We start from the raw sequence: 25,107 nt of genomic DNA, 5'->3' as shown, positions 1-25,107 counted from the left end.
CTCTTCCTTTTGAAGAAGGGGTTTTTTGAACTAATGCCTTGTTTAAAAAAAAAAAAATAGCCCCTCTACATAAGTTTATTTTTATGGTTGCTTCCCATGCTAAAGCCTATGGTCTAAATTCACAGGTTTTAGATTTGGTGCTTTTTTTGTTTTTTATTTCTTAGAAAAATGATTCCACACATGAACCATTTTAGAACGCTTTATTCTGCACATACTGTTACAGAATTTACCTGAAAAAAAAACAACTGTTAACATACTGAGGGCTCGAGGAGACTCTAGGAGTGAGACAAGACAAGGACTGTAGTCCTTTGGGAATCACACTCGTTCTATGCCTCAGAGAAACAGCAAAGAGAAGATGTCCCTCTCTTCTTTGCCCTCCTCTGAGCTACTCTAGCACTTTATTTCCCTCTTCAGATATTAATTCAATTCAGCATATATGTACTGAGGGTTCATTCTACATGCGGCATTTTATGTTATTTTTAGTTACGTGCATGACTTATTTCCCCTCCTGAATGGCTGCTGCTTCGATTGGAGCCTTCCTGTTTCATCTCTTTCTTACTTCCCATCCCAGTGCCTAGCAAAATGCCTATGGAAGTGAGTACAAAACAGACATTCTTTGATTGAAAAAAATGCTAAAGTAATCACATTGAGAGCAGACTAACCTTCTTTGAAGATCTTTCATAATAAAAGTACCACTCTAAATTAACAGCTATGATTAATTTGCTAAGTTTTATACCACTTTTGCCCTTAACACTGATATTTTTAACATTGATACTATGTCAAGTATGATGATGAACAACGTACCATTCATGGCCTCCAAATCCTAGAAAATTTTTTATTTCTGTAACTGTGAGATATTTAAATTTTGAACAATTCCCTGAAAATTCTCAGTGGATTTTTAATTCATTGCAATTCTAGGTTTGAGTCTGCAGATAGAGAAATCTGAGCACTCAGAAAGTCATTATTATGGTTTGACGTTCAAGAACTCCATTATTAAAGTTCAATTTTAATTTCACAATTAAGTTATAACTTTTGGTCAAATCGAAGGCATTAAAGTATTTTGGTCAAATTGAAGGCATTAAGGTAGTCAGTACATCCCTCAAAGCTACAATGGAATAAATATTTATTTCATGCAAGTTCGCTATGTTCCTGATGTCTGAAACAGGTTAAGAGTAGAAAAAAGAATGGACCGTATGCTGTATTCTTTACTCTCCATCAAAACTGATCAGAAATGACACCAAATGTAACCTCATTGTCTGATTTTTAGTATAACGCAGAGCAAGAAATGTGGGCTGTGTAACACGCCCAAACTTCTACTCAACTACTGTTTCCTGACACTGAAACAGCCAATGCCAACTTCTTTTTTTTTTTTTTTTTTGAGGCCAATGCCAACTTCTATGGGCATTTTCATTTATTAAATATTGTTAAGGAATGCCTTTAAGGTTTCTTTAATTAAAAGCAAATGTTTACTTCTAATTACATGAATTTCCAAGAATTTATATTCTGTCACCAGTATTTTTTTACTGGCAGATGTACTATGGTTTACAAATGTAATATTTTGGAATCTTATTTACCACATCATTAGTCAATCAATTTTAATGAACTAGTGATGAGATATAATGTATCATATAACTTTCATCTAAGTTTTAAAGGTTGTATGATATTTCTAGAGATATAATGCTGCTTTAAATTTGAAAAAGCCAAAGTCAATGAAAGAGTCTAATTATTAAGTGATTGGTTATTTGAAATATTAATCATATTTTAAGAAAGCATAAAAATAGTAAGTAAAATAAAAAAGGCAATGTGTAACCAAAATAAGTATCAGTCCATTGAAAATTGAAAAAGTCAACCAGTGAACTGGCTCTATTACCTGTACTCAGCCAAGCTGTCAACTTGATTGACTCTTTTCTGAATCAACTGAGTCTCAAACTGCAAAGAAAACAATTACATAACTGTCAGTCATTCAGTTGCCAAGATTAATTTCTATCAAGTTTCAATAAGGTTGTATTTAATTTTACCTTTATGGCAGTGAAGGCTTATGGGATACACTTCTTTCTGTATTAATAATAAAAATCATTCCAATCAAGACCATCTGCAACTTAATGTGGAGAAAATCAAAGACCCATGGCACTCAATACAGAGAACAATGTACATTTTGTGACATAAAATTCATATAATAGATGGAGGGAACTCTGAAACTGTAACCTTAGGCTATGTTTAAACTGATTATCAATTGCTTATATCAATGATTCTTAAACAGAAGACAGCAGACATGTCCTCTGTTACTAATGTCAGTGTGTTTTATCCCCAAGGGACACATTCCTTAAGTATAGTGGATTGATTGAGAACCACTACTATAGATAATAAGTATACTTGCATTTAGCAATAAGGGAAATAAAAAATATTTCTCTAACATGAAAATGTATAAACCAAGAACTTTCCAGTGAGTCAAAATAAGATTTAAATGTACTATAAGTGTCCAGTCATGTTTGGCATGATTGAAATATTTGGTCTTGTTGATGAGTTTATATTAGCATTTATATAACACTAAGGTAATGGCCATATGCCCATTTCCAGACCACCTCAATCAGCCCCTGCAAAAACAAATCAGGACAACAACAATGGAACTGAACTACTATGACACCAGTACATCTATCTGTTATTTACCAGGGCATCTTGATGATTAGCACAGTGGCAAAGACATACTGGGTACTTAATAAATATTTGTTGAATTGATAAATTTGGTTGAATCTGGATAAAATTAGTTACTTCCATAATTGCGATTCCATTGTGAATTATAAAAACTGATAACTTTTTGTTGCTCAGTGCTCCCATGAATTTTATGAATAGAAACAATGATACAGTGATAATAGTTTGCATTGATTGCCCTGTTTTATTTGTGTATTTACAGGCAAATGGACACAGTTTTGTACATATGGAACATGAAAAAGCTGTATTACTACTGAAGAGTTTCCAGAACACAGTAGACCTAGTTATTCAACGTGAGCTTACTGTCTAAATATTTTTTATAAATAGTGAAGATACGTCTAGCCAGACCTAATGTTCAAAAATAAATTTATACATAGAAACAAATTTTGCCAATTGCTGGACCAATGGCAAACATTAGTGCCAAATGTATAATACTATATGTTAGCACTGACCATCCTTAAAAATGTTAACTCTATAAATATGATGTTCATGTGGTTATGTATTAGTTTTAATTGTCAGCCTCTGGCTGTGCATTGGTGCAGTTTTGTTTCTGTTTTTGTTTTTGTTTTTAATCAAATAAGTTTCTTCTCAAAGTGGATTTCATATAATTTCGGAGCACGGAAGCACACACAAGCTCTTTATGAATTCTGCTCTCCATCAGAAACACTGCCTCAAAGTTGTATATGCCTTTATATAGAAACTACAAATATAAAGAATTGTAATTCCCATAAAATATTTCTAGCACAAGGTATATGTTGGCATATATACAAAAAGAATATAGAGAAAAACAATATTTTCATAAACTAAACATCTCGGATAGAGAAAAAATATATCTTAAAATAAGACTTTACTATATTGAATCTTTTTCAATAAAAATTACATGATAATGCCTTATGAAAGTAACTGTACATATGGTATAAAGTGTTTATATTTGGTTCCATATTCATTTGCTAAATTCTCATGACACAGAGTGAAATATTTCATAAATTAGCCATTTATCTCTGGGACCCGAATAAAAATAGGATGAACTAATTTGTTCAATGCCTTTAGCTAATTACAATACATGCAGAGTTTAGAAACAGACTAACGGTCATTGTAGTTAAGTCTTTTTCACCACAAATTTAAGCAGTGGATGATGGGTGGCAGGAAAGGTATTGCTTTATTTCTTTCAAGTTCCTGTTGATTATAAACTGTAGCCCCTGTGATTTATTTACTTGTAAATGTGGAATTTATTTGTGTGTTGCTTAATCTAATTTGCTACTTTTTAAATTATTTAAAATGAGTTTTGGAAATTGATAAAATTTATCATTACGAAAGACTGCTGTTAGAAAGTTATGGTGGGTGATTTTAAAACCTTGGTATTTAAATATGAAACTTCAAATATAATTTCTCAGAGCTGTGGTCTACCTGTATCATTAATTTCAATGGCTGATTTTCTAGGCAGAAATAGATAAAATGCTTTTTTTTCCAAAAACAGTTTCAAGGTATGTACAATCCTGAATGCTTTCTCACCGGAGAGAAAGACAAGCATGGTTAATGTAGAATTACTTACTTTTCCATTGAAAACATTTTCCTGCATAAATGATCAAAATTTATTTTATAATCCTTTGAAATATTTGTCTTTCATATTAGTCATTAATTTAATTACAGTATTAATTTGAAATTCTAGGATAATTTCCCAGAGTTGGTTGCATGCATTCTCTTTCATAATTTTACATAGTTCTTTTGTTATATAATGAATTTACATGCTAGTGTTTCAAGTATTGTATGAGGATTTTCAGAGTAGTATCACTGATTGATGTCACCAAAGCTCTGAGAATAATATTTGTAAGTTAACTGTTTTATGGGGACATTGAAAATATTGTATTTTTGTAGGGTCTATTAAAATGAGTGTCACTTATTAGAAGTACAGTGGTATTTTTTGGCAATAGAATTTGTCACTTGGAAGCAAATAATACTTCACTTTATAAATGATGCACTAATTTTGATGTTTGCTTTATGTCAGGGTGACATTATACCATGATTTTATAGGGTTTGACAATTAGCTAATGATTAAAAGATTGGCCTATTTAGTATGTTTCCCAGAAGTAACTTTTAAATGTATTTTAATATATTGAGAGTTTCAGATGAGAAATGTCTTTCAGAGACTAATTTTCTTTGTTGAAAACTCATGTCAAGCCACCATGTCCAGATATTGTAGGATGATCATCATTAATCAAGACAGAGGCCTTTACTGGCATCATAAGATCACTTAAAGAAAAAAAAACTCAAGGCTGTAGTTTGGTGGCAATGAAACATCTGAAATCATCCCATCAGTTTTTCTTAATCTTTTATAAGAGAAGTGGGAGAAGAGCCAGATATACAACTGCCCCAAATGTTTTTCTTATGGTTTCTATATCAAACCCAGGGCTTCAGGAGATCCTTCTGAGACACGCAGCTGAAAGGATCATAATCCTGATAAACACCTCTGCCCCTCCTGATGTGACAACATTGTCCTGAGCCACTGCTTTAGTACTTCCTGTTCTGCAGTTCAGAAATGATGAAAAGAGAAAAGGGATCCTTGACCAAATGGAAAAGTGATCTGATATGCCAAAACACCTCATTGTCAATAGTACTGCCATGTTGCATACTGAGAACAGGCAGGTAATAATGAAAACAGACGGGCCAGGCATGGTGACTCACACTAGTGATCCCCACACTTTGGGAGGCCAAAGTGGGCAGATCACTTGAGGTCAGTTCAAGACCAGCCTGGCCAACATGGTGAAACACCATCTCTACTAAAAATACAAAAATTAGCTGAGCATGGTGGTGGACACCTATAATCCCAGCTATTTGGGAGGCTGAGGCATGAGAATCAATTGCTTGACCCGGGAGGCAGAGGTTGCAATGAGCTGAGATTGTGCCACTGCACTCCGGCCTGGGTGATATACCAAAACTCTGTCTCAAAAAAAATAAATAAATAATATTTTTAAGTAGAAAAGAGGCAATTTTTTTAGGTTGACTGAATAGAATCACTAAACACTTGAGGGATATAAACCTAACTAATTCTATAGGTGATGAAAACCAATTATACATTGATTTTTGATTATTGACTTTTTGCAGTAATTGATTTTGCTGCCTGAAATTAGAATCTGGTTATTTTAACAATAAAAAAAGTCAGGGTGTGCTTTTTAAAAAAAAAAAAGATAAATCGATAACAACATAAAGGACTGGAATTCATGATGGCTCCAATAGACTCTACCTCTTGGTCTTTAATTTTTATTGGACTCTTTCTGAGGAAGCTGTTTATATGTGATGAGTCAGTAAGATCTAATGGAGGACACTGAGAAACATTAGAGGTAGAAAGAGCAAGTGATGAAAACTACTAGTAAAATTGCAAATTTTGCAAGACAAATAGACATTAGTGGATAATTTTTAAAACTATTTACAAGGCTCATAATATTTTATCATAAAAGCTCTGCTATGGTAACTCCAGCCTTCTGACAAAACAATAATGTAAACACACATAATAACTTAAAAGTATAAGTGCACTTTTGACAAGGAATATTCAAAGTCAGTATGAAATACAAATATTTACATTATGCTAATGCATTGCCCATTGAAACCTATAAAAGATATGTATTTCCATTACTTAGAATTGTAATTATTAGGTTGCTGAAAAAGTAATTGCGGTGTTTACCATTAAAAGTAAGGGCACAAACCACAATTACTTTTGTTCCAACCTAATACATAGATGTAAAACAATCTCAATTGTTTCTGGACCTTACCTTAGATCATGACCTTTGAGATGGAAAACAGCTTTAAAGAGAGACTGACAAGCCAATGTTAATTTGCTCTTAATCTTAAAGTTGATTGCACACATATCGCTAATGTAATTGTTTATTTAAATATAGGACTGGCATATCTTTCAACTGGTAAGCTAAAGAGAGAAAGATTCAGAGGGGAGAAAACATGGAAGAAATTTGATTTATATATTCAAATATTAAGTGAAAAGTATCTGAATTTGCCAAAATGATTAGATTAAAGAAACCAAAAAGAACACTTTATTTTTAATCATAAAATCTATTTAATATATATTTAATATCTCTTAATATTTAAGCTTTCCAATGTAAAGCTTTGGAAAATATAGTGTGCTTCCCACCTTGTCTTTCCATTGTCTCTCGACGCTGTCCTTAACTAATTTCTACCCCTTGTTGGCACACCGATCAAATATGTCTGATGAATACATTCTTATCAAGAGGCAAGAATGCAACATAACCAGGTCAAAAGCCATACTGATGTAGGACTGACACTCAAAGTCTTTGATAAATTCGATCAGACAATACATTTGACTAATTCCTGATATGCCAACCAAACAGCGAGTTTATTGGCACACTGGGTCAGTAAAATGTTATGCAAATAATGAAATCCAATAGGTTAAGAAGATGGGTCCTTTATCTAGTATAAAGAAGCAGGGTTGAAGTTCCACTGTAGTTCCTTTCACAGAAATGCTAAATCTTACTGAGCTTAATTAAATGTTCAAACTCTGGGTTGGTAATGTGTCCTCTCTTCACACTTGTAGCTACGTGATTATCTGGGACTTGGGGGGACTCTCCAGATTGGTGATCACTTGCATGAACATTTTTCCTTAGCAGTACAACCACCTTCTGTTAAGAAAAGCATCTTGCCTTGGCTCAGAATATTTCCTATCTCCCACCATGACCATATCCAAAGAATTCATTATAGCAAGAAAACAGAATGTGGGCTGTGGACAAATCCATGTGCACTATGTATGGAAAGCATGTGGGTCACTATTACACGAGATCCTGAGTGTCAGCTCCATTTTGATCTAAACTATTCAGGAAATGTATTTTCCAAGACGCACCACTTATACAAACTAAGGTAGATGCAATCAAGTTTTCTAGTTATATCCTGAACCTTCTGGGGGCATTTCTGTTTCTAGCGTGTAAAACTGACCTGTCTTCATTGCTGCAGTTGCTACTGTAGATCCATCCCTCCGCCTCCCCATGTTTTTCCAAAGGCAGTGGATGTCTGCTTCTATCCTGCTGAAAAAAAGATAAGAGGCCCCTTTAGAGTGATAGCTGTTCGGCGAGCCTTGAGTATCAACAGATGGTTACAGCTCCCAATTTGGGAGGAACTTTCTTGGGTGATCCTGGAACCTGGAGTAGTAGCATTAACCAAGACCCAAAGATGGAGTGCTTATAATGTTACTGACAACAACAAACAAAGCTTGTGTGCAATGGTGGGGGTGGCAATGCCTTTATAAAACTGTTTCCACTTCTGTTTTTAAAATGCTGGATTTTGCTGGATTGAGGGACTTTCTCTAAGCTTCTCAGCTTCTTTTTACTGGGACAGGTTCCAATCTTCCTTACTGTCAACACTGCCTGCAAGAGAATGGTTTGGAAACACTCCCTGGTAAGGATATGAATTGCACAGCTTCTACTTTGGAGAATTCAGTGATTTTTGAAAAACTGAGGGGGGAAAGTCTACTCTAAGTTTTTATTTAGAAAACATACAGTTAAAGTATAGGAATATTAAATCCCTTGGGATTTTAGCCATGTGGTTATGTCAACCTTCCCTAAGAACAGTTCTATGGGAAGTAAGGAGAAAAGACCTGAGAGAGGAGAAAATTTTCTGGTTAACTTCAGAGGCATTTCTTCAGCTGGTAGAGTCTTCCCAGTTGGGTTCTGAGCTCATGCTCTTTGTAACAACACACTGAGCACTAAGCAATGTAAGAAATGGGCCTGGATTAAGGCATGCAGAAATGAGAAGGATACCTCTGCAGCTCTGTCAATACTTCCACAAATTGTCTGCAAAACACCCCTTTTGTGCCTAACTTTGTTATGGCAGCACCTCAAAAAGTGGAAGGTTGTGAAATTCAGGCAGCATTTATATAAAAATTCCATGACTCTTGTTAGTCTACAGTTGGAATCATTATATAGTCCTACCAAAAGACAAGATCTGGGTCAAATTTCCACAGGTGAGATTTTCAAACCTAGCATAATTTTCTCTTCTCCTTTTTTTTAAAAAAACAAAAAAAAACAAAAACAAAAAAGATTTTTATGTGGCTTTTTCTTTTCTTTTTTTTTTTTTTTTTTTTTTTTTTTTGATACAGAATCTTGCTCTGTCACCCAGGCTGGAGTGTAGTGGTGCTATCTTGGCTCACTGTAACCTCCACCTCCCGAGTTCAGGCAATTCTCATGCCTCAGCCTCCTGAGTAGCTGGGATTACAAGTGCGAGCCACCACACTGGGCTAATTTTTGTATTTTCAGTAGAGATGGGGTTTCACCATGTTGGCCAGGCTGGTCTCGAACACCTGGCCTCAAATGATCCACCTGCCTCGACCTCCCGAAGTGCTGGAATTACAGGCATGAGCCACTGTGCCCAGCATTTTTTTCATTCTTTAAGCTAGCATAAATTTCACTGGGTGTAGAAATTGGTGTCAAAAGAAAGTTAAATGAATCACCCAATCTTTCTCTAGTTTTGAAAGTGTATTTTTTTATATCACTGTTGCACAAGTGTATTGTTTGTGCTTATTTTTTTCTTCTTTAAAATAGTAGGTTAAATAAGCAGCCTAACAAATAGCCAAGTATCTTTACATCCAGAGTGAAATATCTTAGTACAGGGACTTTTATTTTCATAGCAAACTCTTGTATTTCCTCCACAGGAAAACATTTACTGTAGCTGAATCTTTGAGGCCTAAAGTATATTATTCATAAACTCAAAACATTTGGAGACATTTCATTGAAGAATATAACAAAAACATTAAATATTATGATTATAAATATTAAAATAAATGTGTGTTGGGCGTCAACTACATATCAGGTACTACAAGGGATATAATGTGGTCCCCTCAGGACAGAATCTCACAGTCAAGAGGAAAGATGAGAGATGTTCCAGATCAAAGACAGTACAAGGCAATGTGGTGAGTCCTTTTGTTCCTGCCCTCAACCATCCTATTGCAAAAGGAAATAGTCTTTATCTAGTCAAATCTGTTTCAGTCTGAGCATGGTTTGTTCCATTTGGAGCTACAGATAGGTCTTCTGCTGGTTCCTGTGACCTTCATACAGCTAACATAAAGAGTGTCACGAGGCCAGGTCCGGTGACTTATGCCTGTAATCCCAGCACTTAGGGAGGCCGAGGCAGGTGGATCACTTGAGGTCAGGAATTGGAGACCAGCCTGACCAACATGGTGAAATCCCATCTCTACTAAAAATATAAAAAATTAGCCAGGCATGGTGGTGCGCACCTGTAATTCTAGTTACTGAGGAGGTTGAGGCAGGAGAATTGCTTGAACCCAGGAGGCGGAGGTTGCAGTGAACTGAGATCGCGTCATAGCTCTCCAACCTGGGTGACAGAGTGAGACTCCATCTCAAAAAAAAAAAAAAAAAAAGTGTCACGAAAAGTGTGAGCTGGATGAGTATTTGCCAGGATTTAGGGCAACATTTGATAGTCTAAACGTGGCAAGTGTGAATGCCTTACTAGACAAGATAAATAGCAACCAAAATCTCTTGAATCTCTGGGAGAGGAGTGAGATTTTTGCCAATTTGTTTGTTCTAAAGAGGAAAGGAAATGAAGAATGGTGTCCCTCAACTTGGTCCAGCACCGCGTCTGTATGCCCCTGACATTATAGGAGAAGGAGATGGAATTCGATACTTTAAAAAGCATGGGGGCTTTGCTTGAAAAGTCTTCTAGATTCTGTGGCCCCAAAAAGTCCCTCCTATGACCACTATCAGGGAGCGTGGGAGTCCTTGCTGTCCAATATTAGAGTGACCCACTCAGAAATGCAAGGAGTTGAACAGTCAGCTGGCTGCATTTCATGTTTATTTACTCCACTTTTTGGGTGGAGAACATTTTCACTGCACACTGCTCAAGTGATCCCCTGAAAATGCTGTTTGCATGAGACTGGATCACACATATCCATATATGATCAACATCTGCTCTTCTAAGGAATTCTGATCCTCTGAATCTGGAAATTGTTTTCTTTTCTTCACCCTATGCATGCTCAGTGTTTTAGACACATACAAATCCTTACTTTTCTGTGTATTCACTGTGTTTTGTATTTCAGCTTTTGCGCACACTATCCCACTACTGGAATGCCTTCCTCTCCCTATTCCCTTTCTAAATTATTAAAATCATATGCAGCCTTCAGAGCCCGGCTCAAACAGCACTAGAACCATGAAACCCTCCCTAATCTTCATGGGAAAAACTTTCTGTACTGAGCACTGCCATATTAATTTTTTCTTATATTTTTTAGTATCTTTCCCATTCTGCCTGAGATCATAGCTATTTGGGGTTTGTTTTTCCTATGAACTTTAAGCTTTTTGAGAGAGAGGATCAGACAATACTTAACAAAGGCCTTCTAGACAGAACAGCCTCAGGAGAGGTAAAATGACCAGATGTTTTGTTTACCATATATCCTTAATGCCTGTCATAGTATCATAAGCACAGTATAGGTTCTCAATAAATATTTGTGTAATTATAAAGTGGATGACAGGCCTGGCGCATAGAGCACTTTATAAATATTGAACTAAACAGCAAGTTGATGTTAAATTTGTGTAACCTTAAACTACCAACCTTTCATCTTCTCAGTTGACTCACAATTCCCAGTTAAAAAAATGTTTTCCTTTTTAAATCAGTTTTCCTCTTCAGCATTTTTCTAAGACATTTTTGGTCTTTTCTGCAGTGTTTCAGCAGTTACATTTAATTTTCCTTTTATGTGTTCTAAGGACCTTAACACTACCCAAAAAGTAACACCATTCAAAAAGTTTAAGAAGTGGCATTTATTTAATTAGAGCACATTATATCTATCCTGTTGATTTGCTTGGGATTTATTTCTCTTTGAGAAGAAGTCAAGCACATTGTGACTTGGTAGATTACGTTACCTAAGCAATTTTTACAATTTGGAGGTGGAAGGAAGAATAAAAGATGTCATGAGAGAGACGGGGCTATGGAAGTGTAGTTGGGAGAAAGGGGTTTCCACCCCCCAATTTAGCTCTAAATTTTAATTAAACTGCTGCCAAATGCTGCCCGTCCTGTAAGTAGATAATCTGAATCATCTGTCCACAGGCCTTTGGCCACAGTTGAGCATGACAATGTTTACACACTGCATTTTGGCATCATTTCATGAATAGATCCTACCCCCTATATCCCTAAAGTGAAGATGTCATATAGTTCAGCCAAATTCTCAAGCCACTGTCAAAGCTATATAACTGATATGATTAACTATTTAGATAGAGCACAGAAAAAAATCAGGGTTACCTTGACAAAACCATATTCCCCCTCCCAAACTTTTGTAGAGATAGAATCTGGCCTGTTGATCTCAAAGTAGAAAGAAAGCATGCTATTTATACTGCCATGAGCATTGGCTTCATTAGATCCTTCCCTTGAAAGGACAAAAAATGGAATCCAGCCCCTTGAAAGAAAAATGGTATCTAAGTGGGAATCCAATGATATCTAAGAGCCCCAGGTTGGTAAGCTTCTAACCACAATCCCTTTATTACCTCATGGGACCTTCATTTCCTTTCAAGTAAAACATTTCTGTCCTAGCTTTCTCACAAAAATATTTCCCATGTCTTTCCATTTGGGTTTCGCAGCAAAGTGACTCCAGAATTGAGTGAAATATTCCCAAACATCAAATGTTTTGTCATTGACTATTTTACTTATACTATTAATATAAATTACCCCTATTCTACCTCTGCTTTTTAATTTCTTTGTATAAAGAGAACTTGATAACTATCAAGTTAATTATGTCTTCTTTTCATAAAATTTTTGATTTAGAAAGATTTAAAGACATGAGTATGCCTTGAAGGCAACGGCCACCATTGCTGTCTTTGATAGCATGCTGCCCCAAACTCTCCAGGGGGCTACTCTTTGGTATCTTATAGCCCAGTGTCTATACATTTATACGGGTAAAAAATGCCAATGTCTCTTTGAACAAAAATCAATGAGAAATGAACTGGAAAAGTGAAATATTAATTGAGAGAGTGACATTATCTTAGGATAGTAAGAATATTTTAGAATAGTAAGAGCACTTTAATGAAATATTTTTAAGAGCATTTTGGAATAATGAGTGAGTAGGAACAAGAACAGACTAGGGCTAGGAAAGAGGGAAATTAATAAGTTATTAAGGAAGAAAGAATGAAAAAGACAAAAGAAGGGTGATAGAGGACTGATACAGAGAATGAGAGAGGAACTGGATAAAAGAAATCAGATTCAGGCAGATCGTCCGGTCTCTTGGTGCTGGTGACCATGCCAGCCCCAAATTCCCCTCCTCTCTCTGCTGTCTTGGCCAGAAGGGTAATCGTTCCGCCCTTCTTGGTTTCTAACTTCCCTCCTGCTCTTCCAGGTGTCAAAAGAAAAATTTACAATAAAATAAGGTGCATATTAGAAATATATTTAGTTTAATTGCTATTCATTTCTAGAAACTATTTTTTCTAATGTCATAGGTAATGCTTTAGTCATACAACTTCTCAGAACAAGGAAAAAAAGTTATCTCATTTAAAAAAATTACCAGAGTACTTAAATAAAGGCTAATGTCAGACAGTGTGGCTGTAGGTAAAAGCTCTGTGGAGAAAGGAGCAAAGGTAGTGTCCTATCAAGACAGAAAGGGACCTTGAGAGGATCTGGTTCATCTGTCTATCTTCAGGGAAGGATTCATGCTATTCTTAAATTCCTCCAGAGAAGGGGTGAACACTTCCCTTTGTAACCTACCCTTAGAAAGCAACAAATTGTGTTTCATCTCAATAAAATCCTGCAGTTTAAATTACTGCGTTCAAGTCTGGCAAACACTGTCCTCATATTTAGTTGTGCACATCCACATACTTTAAAGAAACATGTGTCTGCAGTTCAGAAGAGCCACCACTAGATGGAGACCTCATATCTACATTTTAAATCGCAGCCTTGGCAATGCTCTAGCTTGGGTGAGCACAGGCTCTACACAGTCCGGTATTTGTTGTTGTCGTGGGCGTTTTTTGTTCGTTTGTATTCAGACAGTGTCTCTCTGTCGCCCAGGCTGGAGCGCAGTGGCGCGATCTCGGCTTACTGCAACCTCCACCTCCTGGGTTCAAACGATTCTTCTGCCTCAGCCTCCCGAGTAGCTGGCACTACAGGCGTGCACCACCATGCCCGGTAATTTTTGTATTTTTAGTAAAAACAGGTTTTCTCCATGTTGCCTAGGCTGGTCTTGAACTCCTGGGCTCTATCGATGCGACGCCTCGGCCCCTCAAAGTGCTGGGATGGCCTTACACAGTCCGTTTTTATGCCCCTTGTGCTGATACAATTGCTAACAACACCACTTCCCTTTCTCTTCTGAGAAAATTTGAAACAGTGCTCTAAATTTACACAATTTAAGGAAAAAAAAAAAAAAGAGCTTTGAGCTTATTTTAAGCAGTTTATGTGTTTTTTTACTAAACCTCTTAGGTTGTATAAATCACCCAAAACCTAATGAGATGGAAACCACTCTCATCATTAAGTCTTGAGTGTTTAAAGTTTTGATGTTCTTTAATTGTTCAGTTTAGTTATTATGCCCACCAGTTTAATAGTTCTTCTCTAACTTGTGTTTTTCCAAATATTTTGCTCCCATCTCCCATTACTTTAGCCACACTTCCTTCAGGTATGCCCATCGCAAGTATGTGGGTTTAGATTTGCCTCGAGTTATCAAAATTTATTTTTAAAGTTGACTTTCCAAAACTTAAACATCAAGAACTGCGGTTAATTTTCCTAGCCTTCTTTATGTAATTCTAAAACTAGTCCAATCTGAATATGTGTGTATCTGGGTATAGGCTTTATTTCCATCTGGCAATAACTAGGCATCTAGAATAAACTCCTGATTTTTCATTTTATTTGTGTGTATGAGTAACCAGCATAATATGACAGATTTTATTTTATTATGAAGTGAATAAGAAATGTATTTCAAAATGTCTCTAACAAAGTGATCATCGGATTCCCAAGGTAGTTTGCAATCTCCCCAGCCTCTCTCCTTTCAGTGGGAATATCTAGGTGTTGAAAGCAGAGAACCCTGGCAGCCTTGGTGACATGTGTCTTCAAACTATTTTGGTTCTTCTTAGTCATTTGAAATTCCAGGGCCTCTGATGGCTGGACCATTGCTAAAAAGGCCGAATGTTTTTGTTCACTTCCTCTAAGCTAATTATATCCTCATCCTCACAACTTAGGCAGCCTCCTGGTCTGGGCTTCTCCTTTGCTAATTCCATCGAAGCCCTGCTTATTTATGGGTTTCAGGTACTCCCCTGCTGAGCGTTTAATCTTTTTTCTTCCAACCCCGGAGCGAAGGTAGATGGAAGACAAGGTGTTCTTTCCCAAAGTTGATGTGAAGCCATTTATATCCTCTGGTGTTTTCCTCCAAAAAAACAATTTCCTTCTAGCCACACGATCACCAGATACTAGTACAGAGTACTCTTTCTTAGCAAATTCCATTTAAGCTTCTTTGGGGGTTCATATTTTGTAAGTTCTTTCTGACCTCAAGCCTGCCAATTTTAATGCACCATTTCAGGTTTGTTTACCAAGTGTTCTTCCTCTCTTTTCAGAGAAGTTAAATATCTCCTTAACAAATTTAAATTGTACACAACAGTGTCACCCATTTTAAAGCAAATCTCAGCAGGTGTCCACCGTTGTTTTGGATACAGTTTTTGAGTTCTTGATTTGCCTGATTTTCTATTTCATCTTTTTTATTCCTTCTATTTTCCATAACCTTTTAATGATAGGTTTAGTTGTAAAATCCAGAACTATTTAAATACTAGAAAAATTAGAATGTTACTGAAGAGTATAAGAGAAAATGTCTTGAAAGTTTCTATGTATTCCAACTGTGCTTTTTCTTTTTTCCTTTCTTTTGCACTATCTCAGATTTTTGATATCAACTATTATCAAAGTACTTTTTTCTTTGTCTTCTACGGATAATCTTACTTTTTTATTCCTAGGAGCAACCTCTTGCTCAGTGCTTGCTATCCAGCCACTAGCATAGTTCCCCAGGAGCAGGCTATGGTTATCTCTTCAAAGCACAGGGGCTTGTGGCTTCTTCTTTTCACTTTTTTACTCATCCCCGTGCCATACTGTAGAACAAACATCAGTTTTTAGTTCTGTCACGATGTAAAGAGGTTGAGAAGCTCTGCTTTTAGGTACAACAAATGGAAATATCATCTAGGCTGGGTTGGGGTGCAGGACCCCCAGCGGCTGCGTGAAGAGAAGAAAGCAGGAGAAGCTGTCACTTAAAATGCACTGAGATCCTTTTGAAATATTTCATGCACACCTCCCCTCCCCCAACCCAAGGGTGCTGGTTGTCCAATTCTGTCACCACCCTGACAAATAAGTGAATAACTGTCATATTCAAGACTCCGCTTTTATTGATGATCATTAAGCTAGAATCTGTAAAAGAGAAAAAGAGAAAGTTGTTAGAAATCTGTAAAAGAGAAAGTTGTTAGATTGTTAAAACAATCAAGACAGTATAGACAAATATTACAAGGCAAGAACAGTTTGGATGATGATATCCTGGAGAAAAAAATCACTTTTAGGGAATGGGACTTGTTCACTGTCTGTCTTGATTGTTTTAAACCAGCCATCTTTGATAGCCAGTTTGGGGACATAAATCTTCAGCCATACTTGTAGAATCATTCAACTAAGCAACAGGTGTCTTGCACTTGATAGGCTCTCACAGTCTCATTATGATCAAGACGGATATTCCAGCAGAACATCACTGCTCTATTCTTTATAAAACGATGAATGTTGCTAGCAAACAGTTCAGGCATTTGTGGCTGTTTCCCAGAGAAATTCAAACTTGGGAATTAATATCTGTGTGTGTGTGTGTGTGTGTGTGTGTGTGTGTGTGTGTGTGTGTATGTATCTCATCAGGCACTTTTTTTTTTTTGCATTTCCACATAATTCCCAAAAAATGATAGTTACTATCCCTGTCACCTAGGGCCCTAGGTCATCATAAACTACTCAAAGTGAAGGGACTATATTTTCTTCTTTTGCTTGGTCTTGCCATAAATATGCCCAGCAGGTTCACTCATACCCCAAAATATATACTCATATTTCGAATATTCATCCAGACCTGTAGGTTTGAATACAGGGATGTTTAAGTAATTCTCTTGTAAGTCTGCCTCTGGACCATTCTAAGGTTTGTCCTCTAGCCAATCTATATGTTTATCCTTTTTTAAAAGAATTATTAAACTGTTAAAACACAGTCTTTTTCTCACTGTGCATTCAATTAATCAACAAATGTTAATGAACAAAAGGTTATGTTCAAAATTCTATTATAAGAACAATGGAAGATACAGATATAAATAAGCCATGTTCCTGCCCCTCAAGAAACAGTCTAGCGGGGAGACACACACAAAGTCTAATAAGTGCTATCGTGTAGGTACAAAATATGGGGAGAGAACACTGTATTCTCGCTTTCTCTTACAGTTTAGTAAAATGGTAAATGCTTCCTTTCTGCTTTGTTGCTTTTTAATGTTTTGTTTTTTTTTTTTTTTCCTGAGACAGGGTCTTGCTCTGTCACCCAGGTTGGAGTGCAGTGGCATGATCATGGCCCACTGCAGCATTGACCACCTGGGCTCAAGTGACCCTCCAGCCTCAGCCTCCTGAGTAGCTGGGACTACAGGCATGCACCACCACTCCTGGCTAGTTTTTTATTTTTTGCAGAGACAGAGTCTTGCTATGTTGCCCAGGCTGGTCTCGGACTCCTGAGCTCAAGTGGTCTCGGACTCCTGAGCTCAAGTGATCCTCCCACCTCAGCCTCCCAAAGTGCTGGGATGATAGGCATGAGCCACCATCCATGGCTCTATTGCTTTTATAATATGACCTAAGGAACGTTTTTCTGTTATCTCAGGAAGGAAAGTTCTTGTCCCTTCTGTGTATGTGTATATATATATATATATATATATATATATATATATATATATCTTGTCAAAAAGGACAAGGCTCAGGTGACAGTGGGGACATAAATAACTGCAATATCATCCTGAATAAATCATATCATGGAGAGATAGTAACAGACTAGCTAAGCTCGAGCTTTCCACTTTCCTTGACTCTGTCGTTCCGAGGAGTAGCCTTTTTGGGTCAAAGTCAGAGGGGGCTTGCAGGAATCAAGGGCACCTCCTCCTGTCTGGAGGAAGGAACTTCATCTTAAGACTTGATAACAAAGGCTTACTGTTCCACCTAAAGTGATCAATCTGAGGAAAGAAGAGAAGTTAACCATTAGTGTCCCTTGAAAGCTTTAAAATAATGCGTTTGTGTTTTAAACACCTAAGAAAAATGTCATACATCTGGTGGACTTGCATATCTTTAACACTTACCACTTACACACGAGGAAAACATTACACTCTTTACTGTTAGCGAACACTCCACTACTGGGGGTTGCTTTGTGTTTAAGTACCTGATAGGACCCACTAGAGTTCAGTAAGAAATGCAACTGGAACAACCCATAAGATAAAGTTTTCTAAAAACTTTTCTAAAGAAGGCCTGGAATTATGCAGACACAGATCAAGTCTCATGCATGTCATTTAGACAGGCAGCCGAAATGCTGACATGGCCTATGCAGCCAGAGCCTTCGCTTAAGAGTTCTCCAATGTTGACAATTACAGCTGCCCTAGCAGCCTCTCTAAGCACTAAGTAGTGTAGCCTCTAAATCCTTACAACTTATTCTAAGGGAAGAATCTCTTTAGAGATTACATTACACCAGCAAGAGAATATTAATAGCCCATATGGCTTTATTTCCAACAAAATCCCAGAGTTTTTGCTTGCTCTTAGAGGTTAAAATCAAAGATTTTTCACTCAGGATTAGCCTAGATGTAGAACTGCGACTGTATAATAAAGTTGAGTTCAAAAAGTGTATGAGTTCAGTTATGGTCTGGAAAATTAGCTGCCATTTTGTGATGAAGTGTTTGGTTTTTCCTTGTAGAAACTTAGTGTCATGGCGCATCAACTTAGAAAATGTGAATTTATTAAAAATATGCGATGGATTGTGCAGCATGCTTACATTTGAAAATGGAGATTGTGCCTTTAAATACTTAATCAAAGGACTCCTGACCTTCAAGTACCAGTTTGGGCATATTACTGGAGATCCAGGTTGAAAGGTATTGAAAAAAAAGCTCTGTATCTTTGTATATTCAGTTGTCAACATGGAGAAGCCACCTTTTAAAAAAATATCAGTTCTGTAAAGCACAATGCCTACTACACAGACATCATTATTCTACTTAAAAGTCTTTTTTTTAAAATTCCAAATACTTGTGGTAGTAGAAAGCAATAAATATTCTAAAATGAGGGATATTGGTCCTTTTGTGACTGAGTTATATGATAAACTAAGGGAAACTACGTAAGTTATGTCTATAACTCTTTAAGGTACATGATATAGCAAATAATCACTTATACAACCTCATAGAAAGTTGAGAGGATTAATCAAATTGTTTAAAAATTTTCAAGGAGCCAAATTTAAATTCTCAATACCCTATGAGATTTTTTGTAACTATTTTAGATTTTTATCTGAAGAATGCATAGATGTAGTAAAACCATTAAATACAGTAGTATCTGGTGGCCTTTCTGTGTGGAGGAGCTCGTTTGTCCAAGGTATGATCTACCAGTGAGAGGATCAGTGCCAAGGCACAACAAAAGCTAATCATTCTTAGTTTAATCCTGACCAGCTAGTCTTCCTCCAGACATCAGCTACCTGATTTTAAAGAGATCATGTTAGAAATGAAAAGCAGCAGTCTCTATCATGTTAAATTCAAAGGCCTAGCTGCTTGTGAAGACCCTATTATGCTTTATTTGCCTATCTAAGAAAGAGATCTGCCTACCTGTCTTTAGGAAAAAGCAATGCTTTATGTAGCTTCAATTAGTCCTACATCAGGTTATTCTAATGGTTCCTGCTGCAAAAACCAAGCACGTAAGTCTCCAATCCTGAAAGTCACTAGAATATCGATATAAGGAATTCTGTGTCAGCAATATCACAGTATTCAAACCTCTGTTTAGGGTCCTGCATGTATTATCAAATTGGCCTCCAAACAGCAAGTGATAGAAAATTCAGGTGTGTTATTGGATTTCAGAATTCAAATTCAGAATTAAGTACTCTTGGGATAAAGGAAATTAATGAGCTTTTGACATTTCAATAACCCCTTGAGATTGTCAAAGGCTTCAGTAAGGAACTCTGACAAATAGGTCAGAAAGTCCTAAGTGAGAAAGAAAAAAAGCATGTCTAGTGAAATCCGTCCAGTGTACATAACACTGCACACAAAGCATATTTTATTCAGACCATTTGCATTCAGATGTACCCCCAAAGACTACTATGCTATAATGGCTTGTCTCCTACTTCCTGGCCTCTAGCCCTCCCCATTGCCTAGGTGGACGTTATGTTTTTAGTTTTTCCTTTGTGGGAGAGGGAAGAAGAGGACATCAGGTGAAGTGTGCCATTACTATTTGAAAACTAGCTCTGCAGGAAGGGTTAAATCAAATCCTTTACAGGGTGACCTTCCTATATCTCCTTAGAGCAACTGCATTTCAAAACAGGCCAAAGCTGAAGTCATAGAATGAGACATTAATTGTAGGTTTTCAGGAAAGCTTCGGGGACACAGCAGGTACATTCTCCTAGAGCCTTTGAAAATACAACATGTAAGTCCTTCTCAGATTAGGCTGAAACTCCAAATCCTTGTTAAAGGTTTTCCTGGAATCCTACCAGATCAGTTTATTATTAAGTACTGACTGAATGACAGAAAAAGGTACACAAGGAGGACTTGTATCACGTGAAGTAAGATAATTATTTCCTTAATGAGAAACTTAATTCTAGGTTACTTACAATAGCTGCCTTATTGGGGGAAGGGAGGCATAGATTTGCAAATGGTGGGTTTTTTTGTTTTTGAGTATTTGAAAAGATGCATCAAGCAATAATAAACTAGATATGCAATAATCTTGTCGAGTAGTATGTGCTGGTTTTGGAAAGGTGAAAAGAGAATTGTTACATCAGGCCGCTTTTATCAAGCTAAGTATGGGCATGCCTTTCCAAAGGGTATATTTGATCCTACGGTTAATTTTAACATTTGGACTGGAAGCTTAACCTCATCAGGAGTGGAGTTAGATTTTACAGAGTTCCCCTTATCCAAACTACAGCATGCTTACTACTTTCTCCCTGCATTTTTCACACCTCAGCCTCCTAGGGCCAGCTACTGGCAAGTCATTTTGTCCATTTTCATTGATCTGGCCACATAAGGAATATCCTGTTTCTTTAAATCCTCAATGCTTAAATTGCCATGTAGAAATCAACTCCCTATCAATTTTCTACATTTAATCCTTGGCTTCTTGTCACATTTTCATTTTTCTGCACTGGTTCCCATGGCAACAAGTCTGTTGGCAGAGAAAGTATGACTCTGCTTTTAGTCTTCTGCACAGGACAAAATCCTTCTGGTGATCCTCAGGCAAGTATCATATAAAAAGTCAGGAATTGACTACAGTTCCCTTGGCTAATGCCTCTAATCCTTTACTCTCTCGCATGCATTTTCCACCTTATTCCCAAACTAGGATTGAGAAAAAAAGCATTCAAGGGCCCTGCCCAGTATCTCTTTAACTACTGATCCAAGTATTCAAAGGCCCTCCTGTCCAATCACAGCTGCAAAGACTGAATATTTTGGTTCAGACGGCTTTCCCTTCTCCCTAAGTATCAGCAACTTAACTGACATAAATGCATAATTAATGACACGGACCACTGGGAGCAGCATCGAGAAGCAACTTTCAGTCAGTTTTCTATAAACTTTCCTCAGTTAGCATCTAAGGTGTAGCCCAGGGAATAAGTATGTCCTGAATTGAGCCTTAAATCAGTGTCTAATAAGCAATGGAACATTCAAGCAGATTTTCCCCTAATGAGTAGTTAAGTGGCAGAGGAGGAGAGGCCAAGGAGTCATCCCAGAGTTCTAAGCACATAAAGAGGAAGAGATAACAAAGATGTAGGTAAGAAAAGAGGACATTGTAACTGGTAGCTGCATATGAGCAAGGGAGCTTCATTCAGTTGGGACCATTCAGGGTTCAAGTATGAAAAAGGTATGAAGGCTACCGAAAAATAAAGAAATGGAGCATGGAGAAAGAAAGGGTTAAGAGTTAACAGTCAGTAGAAAGGGAGCCTGCAAATGAGAGAATAGCTTCATGCAGACTTTGGCCCAACTCTGTCTACAAATATTTTTGCAAATAATGTTTCTCTTAATAAAATGACATATTTTGTTTTGAACTTTGGAATTCCATTGCGACTTGGCACTAAATTATAGGCCTAGCAATCCTAAATCTCCTATGTCCTCAATATCTAGAAACAAGCAGGAACTGTTTCTCAGAAATTAAACAGGACTTGTGTGAATGTGCTTTAAAAAAAAAAAATCAATGAATTCAGGGGAATGAAAATACACGTTAGAAATAAAAATGTGGTTATCTCAGCTATACTTAAGAAAATTATCAAATGTAAGTGATCCTTTTTTGCTAGATCTTATAAAATATGTGATACTTAAGTACATGGAAGTTTTAAAGTTAGCTGCTTATATTATACAAAGATATTTTTGGCTCTTTAAAGGTTATTTTCCTATATTAAGAAAAGCTTTCTTATATTAAAAACTTTTATTGTGACTCAGGTTTTGTGTCTATGTACAGGCACACATACATAGGAGGTGTTTTTCTTTGCACATTTGTTTTGCACAGCTAAAATAATGAGGTTAAATAATGCCCAGGTATGCAGGTCAATTGACCTTTTTAATAGCTTAAGGAAAGCATTTGACAAATGGACAAAAGAAATCACATTGTATTTCTTTATATCTCTCCATTCCTCTTACCCTTCCCCAACCCTCTACTAAAGAATGTGTCTTATTTAGTCAGGAAATCTTATGTAATTTTTTTTGGAAAGTCCATAGGAAAAGCAAGATGAAACTCTCAGGCAGACAACATAAAGCAGCTCCCATATCTGCTAGAAAGGTCACTGATTTTCAGAATATATTGTTGAAATAATTTTTATTTTCAATACTTATAGTCTTTCCACTCAGAGGACTTTATTTGTCTTGAATGTGGAAAAGGCATCTGGTTCAGGTCAGTAAGGACTGTTGTATGTTAAGTTTTACTCTAGAAAATTTGGTTTTAGCTTTGATGACACCTAGCGTCAGTGGAATGCAATGAATGCTTAATACTTCGGCTTTATAATGTTTGGGCATTTCTCTTGAACATCCTCAAACTTTCATCCTTGAAAATGCAAGCCTATTTTCTGTTTGAAATGAAGAGAAAGGTAATTGATAGTCAGATAAACCAGGCAGTTTTTGTCTGAAGAGCCAATCAAGTTTCTCTTTGTACTCAGTAGGGACTAAAGGAAGCTTAAAGATAATGACATTGTCTTCATATGAAGAAGAAATTTTTTACTAGTGGAAAATTAGAAGTAAATCTACCAAATTCTGTTTGTAAATTTTAAAGACCACCACAAAAGACCTTGAAAAAAGTGAGATGACTGCAAGATTACTGTCGGTTATTGAAAGTACTACAGTTTTATTTTTTCCACTTTGTAACTGCCCAAGGGCTTCCCCAACCAGGTATATATAAGAAAACCATAACATGAACTAGGCTCTTTCTATTCACAAAATAAATATTAAACTAACATAAGCAATTCTGAAGGAAGACAGTGGTAGGTTTTCAGATGGTTTCTTAAAAATTACATGTAAAAGGATACTAGATATTATGTTTTGGATGTTTTTTAAGTATCTATGAAAATTATTTTTTCCTAAACTATTTGATAATTGATTACTTTTGACCTCAGTTATTTTGGGGCATAATCCTTTTACTGCTCTATAAAGAAGTTCTAATTCTACCTATATGAATTGGTATTTTCCCATATGCCAAACACACACACATAAATTTTCCTTTTCTCATTTCAGGTCATATAATTCAGTTAGTGAAATATTTCACTCTTCTGTAAGTTTAAGAAAAATTCCTAAGCAGTGATCCAACTTTGGGTCACTATTTTAGTAAAATGAAGATAGTCTCTAGACTTTTTTTTTTTTTTTTAATGATACCTGACTTCACTACCATATGTGCAGCACAACAGTGACATCTTAAGGCCAAGTAACCAGAGCTCCTTTACCCAGAGAAAGAACTTGAATTGGGATCTGATTTCAAAGAAATCCCATTATATTATCAAGTCGTTTTCAAATTTACAATATTCGACTGGTAGAGAAAGTGCTTCTTTATGACTTCTTTTGCAGTCTTTGTGAATCTTTTATGTGCAATAGTAAACATTGACATTTTACATAGACATATTGTATATTAATGCATGCATTTCACTGCATAGTTTATTGACACTCCCCTTGTAAAGCTTTTATGGAAGAACCAACAAGCCACAGCAGTATAGCAAAAGAGGCTTAATCTTTATAAATTGGGGCCTTTTCTGTCTCTTTGCTAGCCTAGGTGGCTGTATACAAATTCGGGTGGGAGGGGGCAGGAAACACCTCTTAACATTTAAGGTTTTCTACTTGGGTGTACTCTAGCCAATTCAAAACAAATTGCTTACTTTAATAATACAATTTTACCATTTTATAAAAAAAATTAAATCACAACATGTTTAACTGAAATGGCTGTATTGTAATTAATATTTTGAGATAATTGTGATTTTGAGCTTAAATTATATATAAAAAATTGTCATTTTTGTATGTGTTAAAAAGACTACTATATCACAATTAAAAGTACTTTTTAGTTGAACTACATATTGATGTAAATAAAACTGAATGAAGACATATTTACTACTTTATTAACATAGATCGTGAATGTACTTACTGGTTTTTTTGCAGTATGAGACCATAACAACCTTGAAAGCTGCTTCATTTTATGTGCAAAGAAGTCCTATGAAACTATATTTTAAATTTACTGAACCAGTGAAATTAATTACTTTGTCAGTTAATTTGCAAATGCAAGCTGTATTCTCAAGTTTTATTTTATGTATTGACACTAATTGGTAAAGGTGTACAATGTGATTAGAATGCATTTTGAAGATGCTTTCTGTACAGATACAAAATACAGGGACTAAAATAATGCTGTGCAGTGTATAGCAGAGCCATTTTTCGGCTTTGGTGTACTCAACTTTTTCAGTATTTAAAAAAGTGTTTTGAATAACATAAAAGTCTCCTTATTGTATAAATAATAAAATGTCACCTTATTGTAAAGTGTCTTTTGTTTACTATCAAAGCAGACCTCGTAGTCAGCAACAGAGTTGTAATAAGAAAAAGACATGTTTTTGTTTTTATATTTTTTTGAGATGGAGTTTCACTGTCACCCAAGGCTGGAGTACAGTGGCGCGATCTCGGCACTCTGTCACCCTCCACCTCCTGGGTTCAAGTGATTCTCCTGCCTCAGCCTCCCAAGATGCTGGGATTACAGGCACATGCA

General features: G+C 36.3%; 1 protein-coding gene across 3 annotated transcripts in view; it reads left to right on the top strand.

Annotated features, from left to right (window-relative positions):
- LRRC7 (leucine rich repeat containing 7) overlaps window positions 1-4,612 on the top strand; it is a 552,677-nt gene extending 548,065 nt beyond the window's left edge. For all 3 annotated transcript variants that reach the window (XM_077954325.1, XM_028832544.2, XM_028832526.2), the window contains one exon: window positions 2,912-4,612. In XM_077954325.1, coding sequence (XP_077810451.1) covers window positions 2,912-3,019 — 108 coding nt within the window. In that variant the 3' untranslated portion in view covers window positions 3,020-4,612. The remainder of the gene's footprint in view (window positions 1-2,911) is intronic.
- The last annotated feature ends 20,495 nt before the right edge of the window (window positions 4,613-25,107 follow it).

This window comes from Macaca mulatta, chromosome 1, assembly GCF_049350105.2.
Source record: "Macaca mulatta isolate MMU2019108-1 chromosome 1, T2T-MMU8v2.0, whole genome shotgun sequence".
NCBI lineage: Eukaryota > Metazoa > Chordata > Mammalia > Primates > Cercopithecidae > Macaca > Macaca mulatta.
This window is presented reverse-complemented; position numbering and strand designations above follow the sequence as displayed.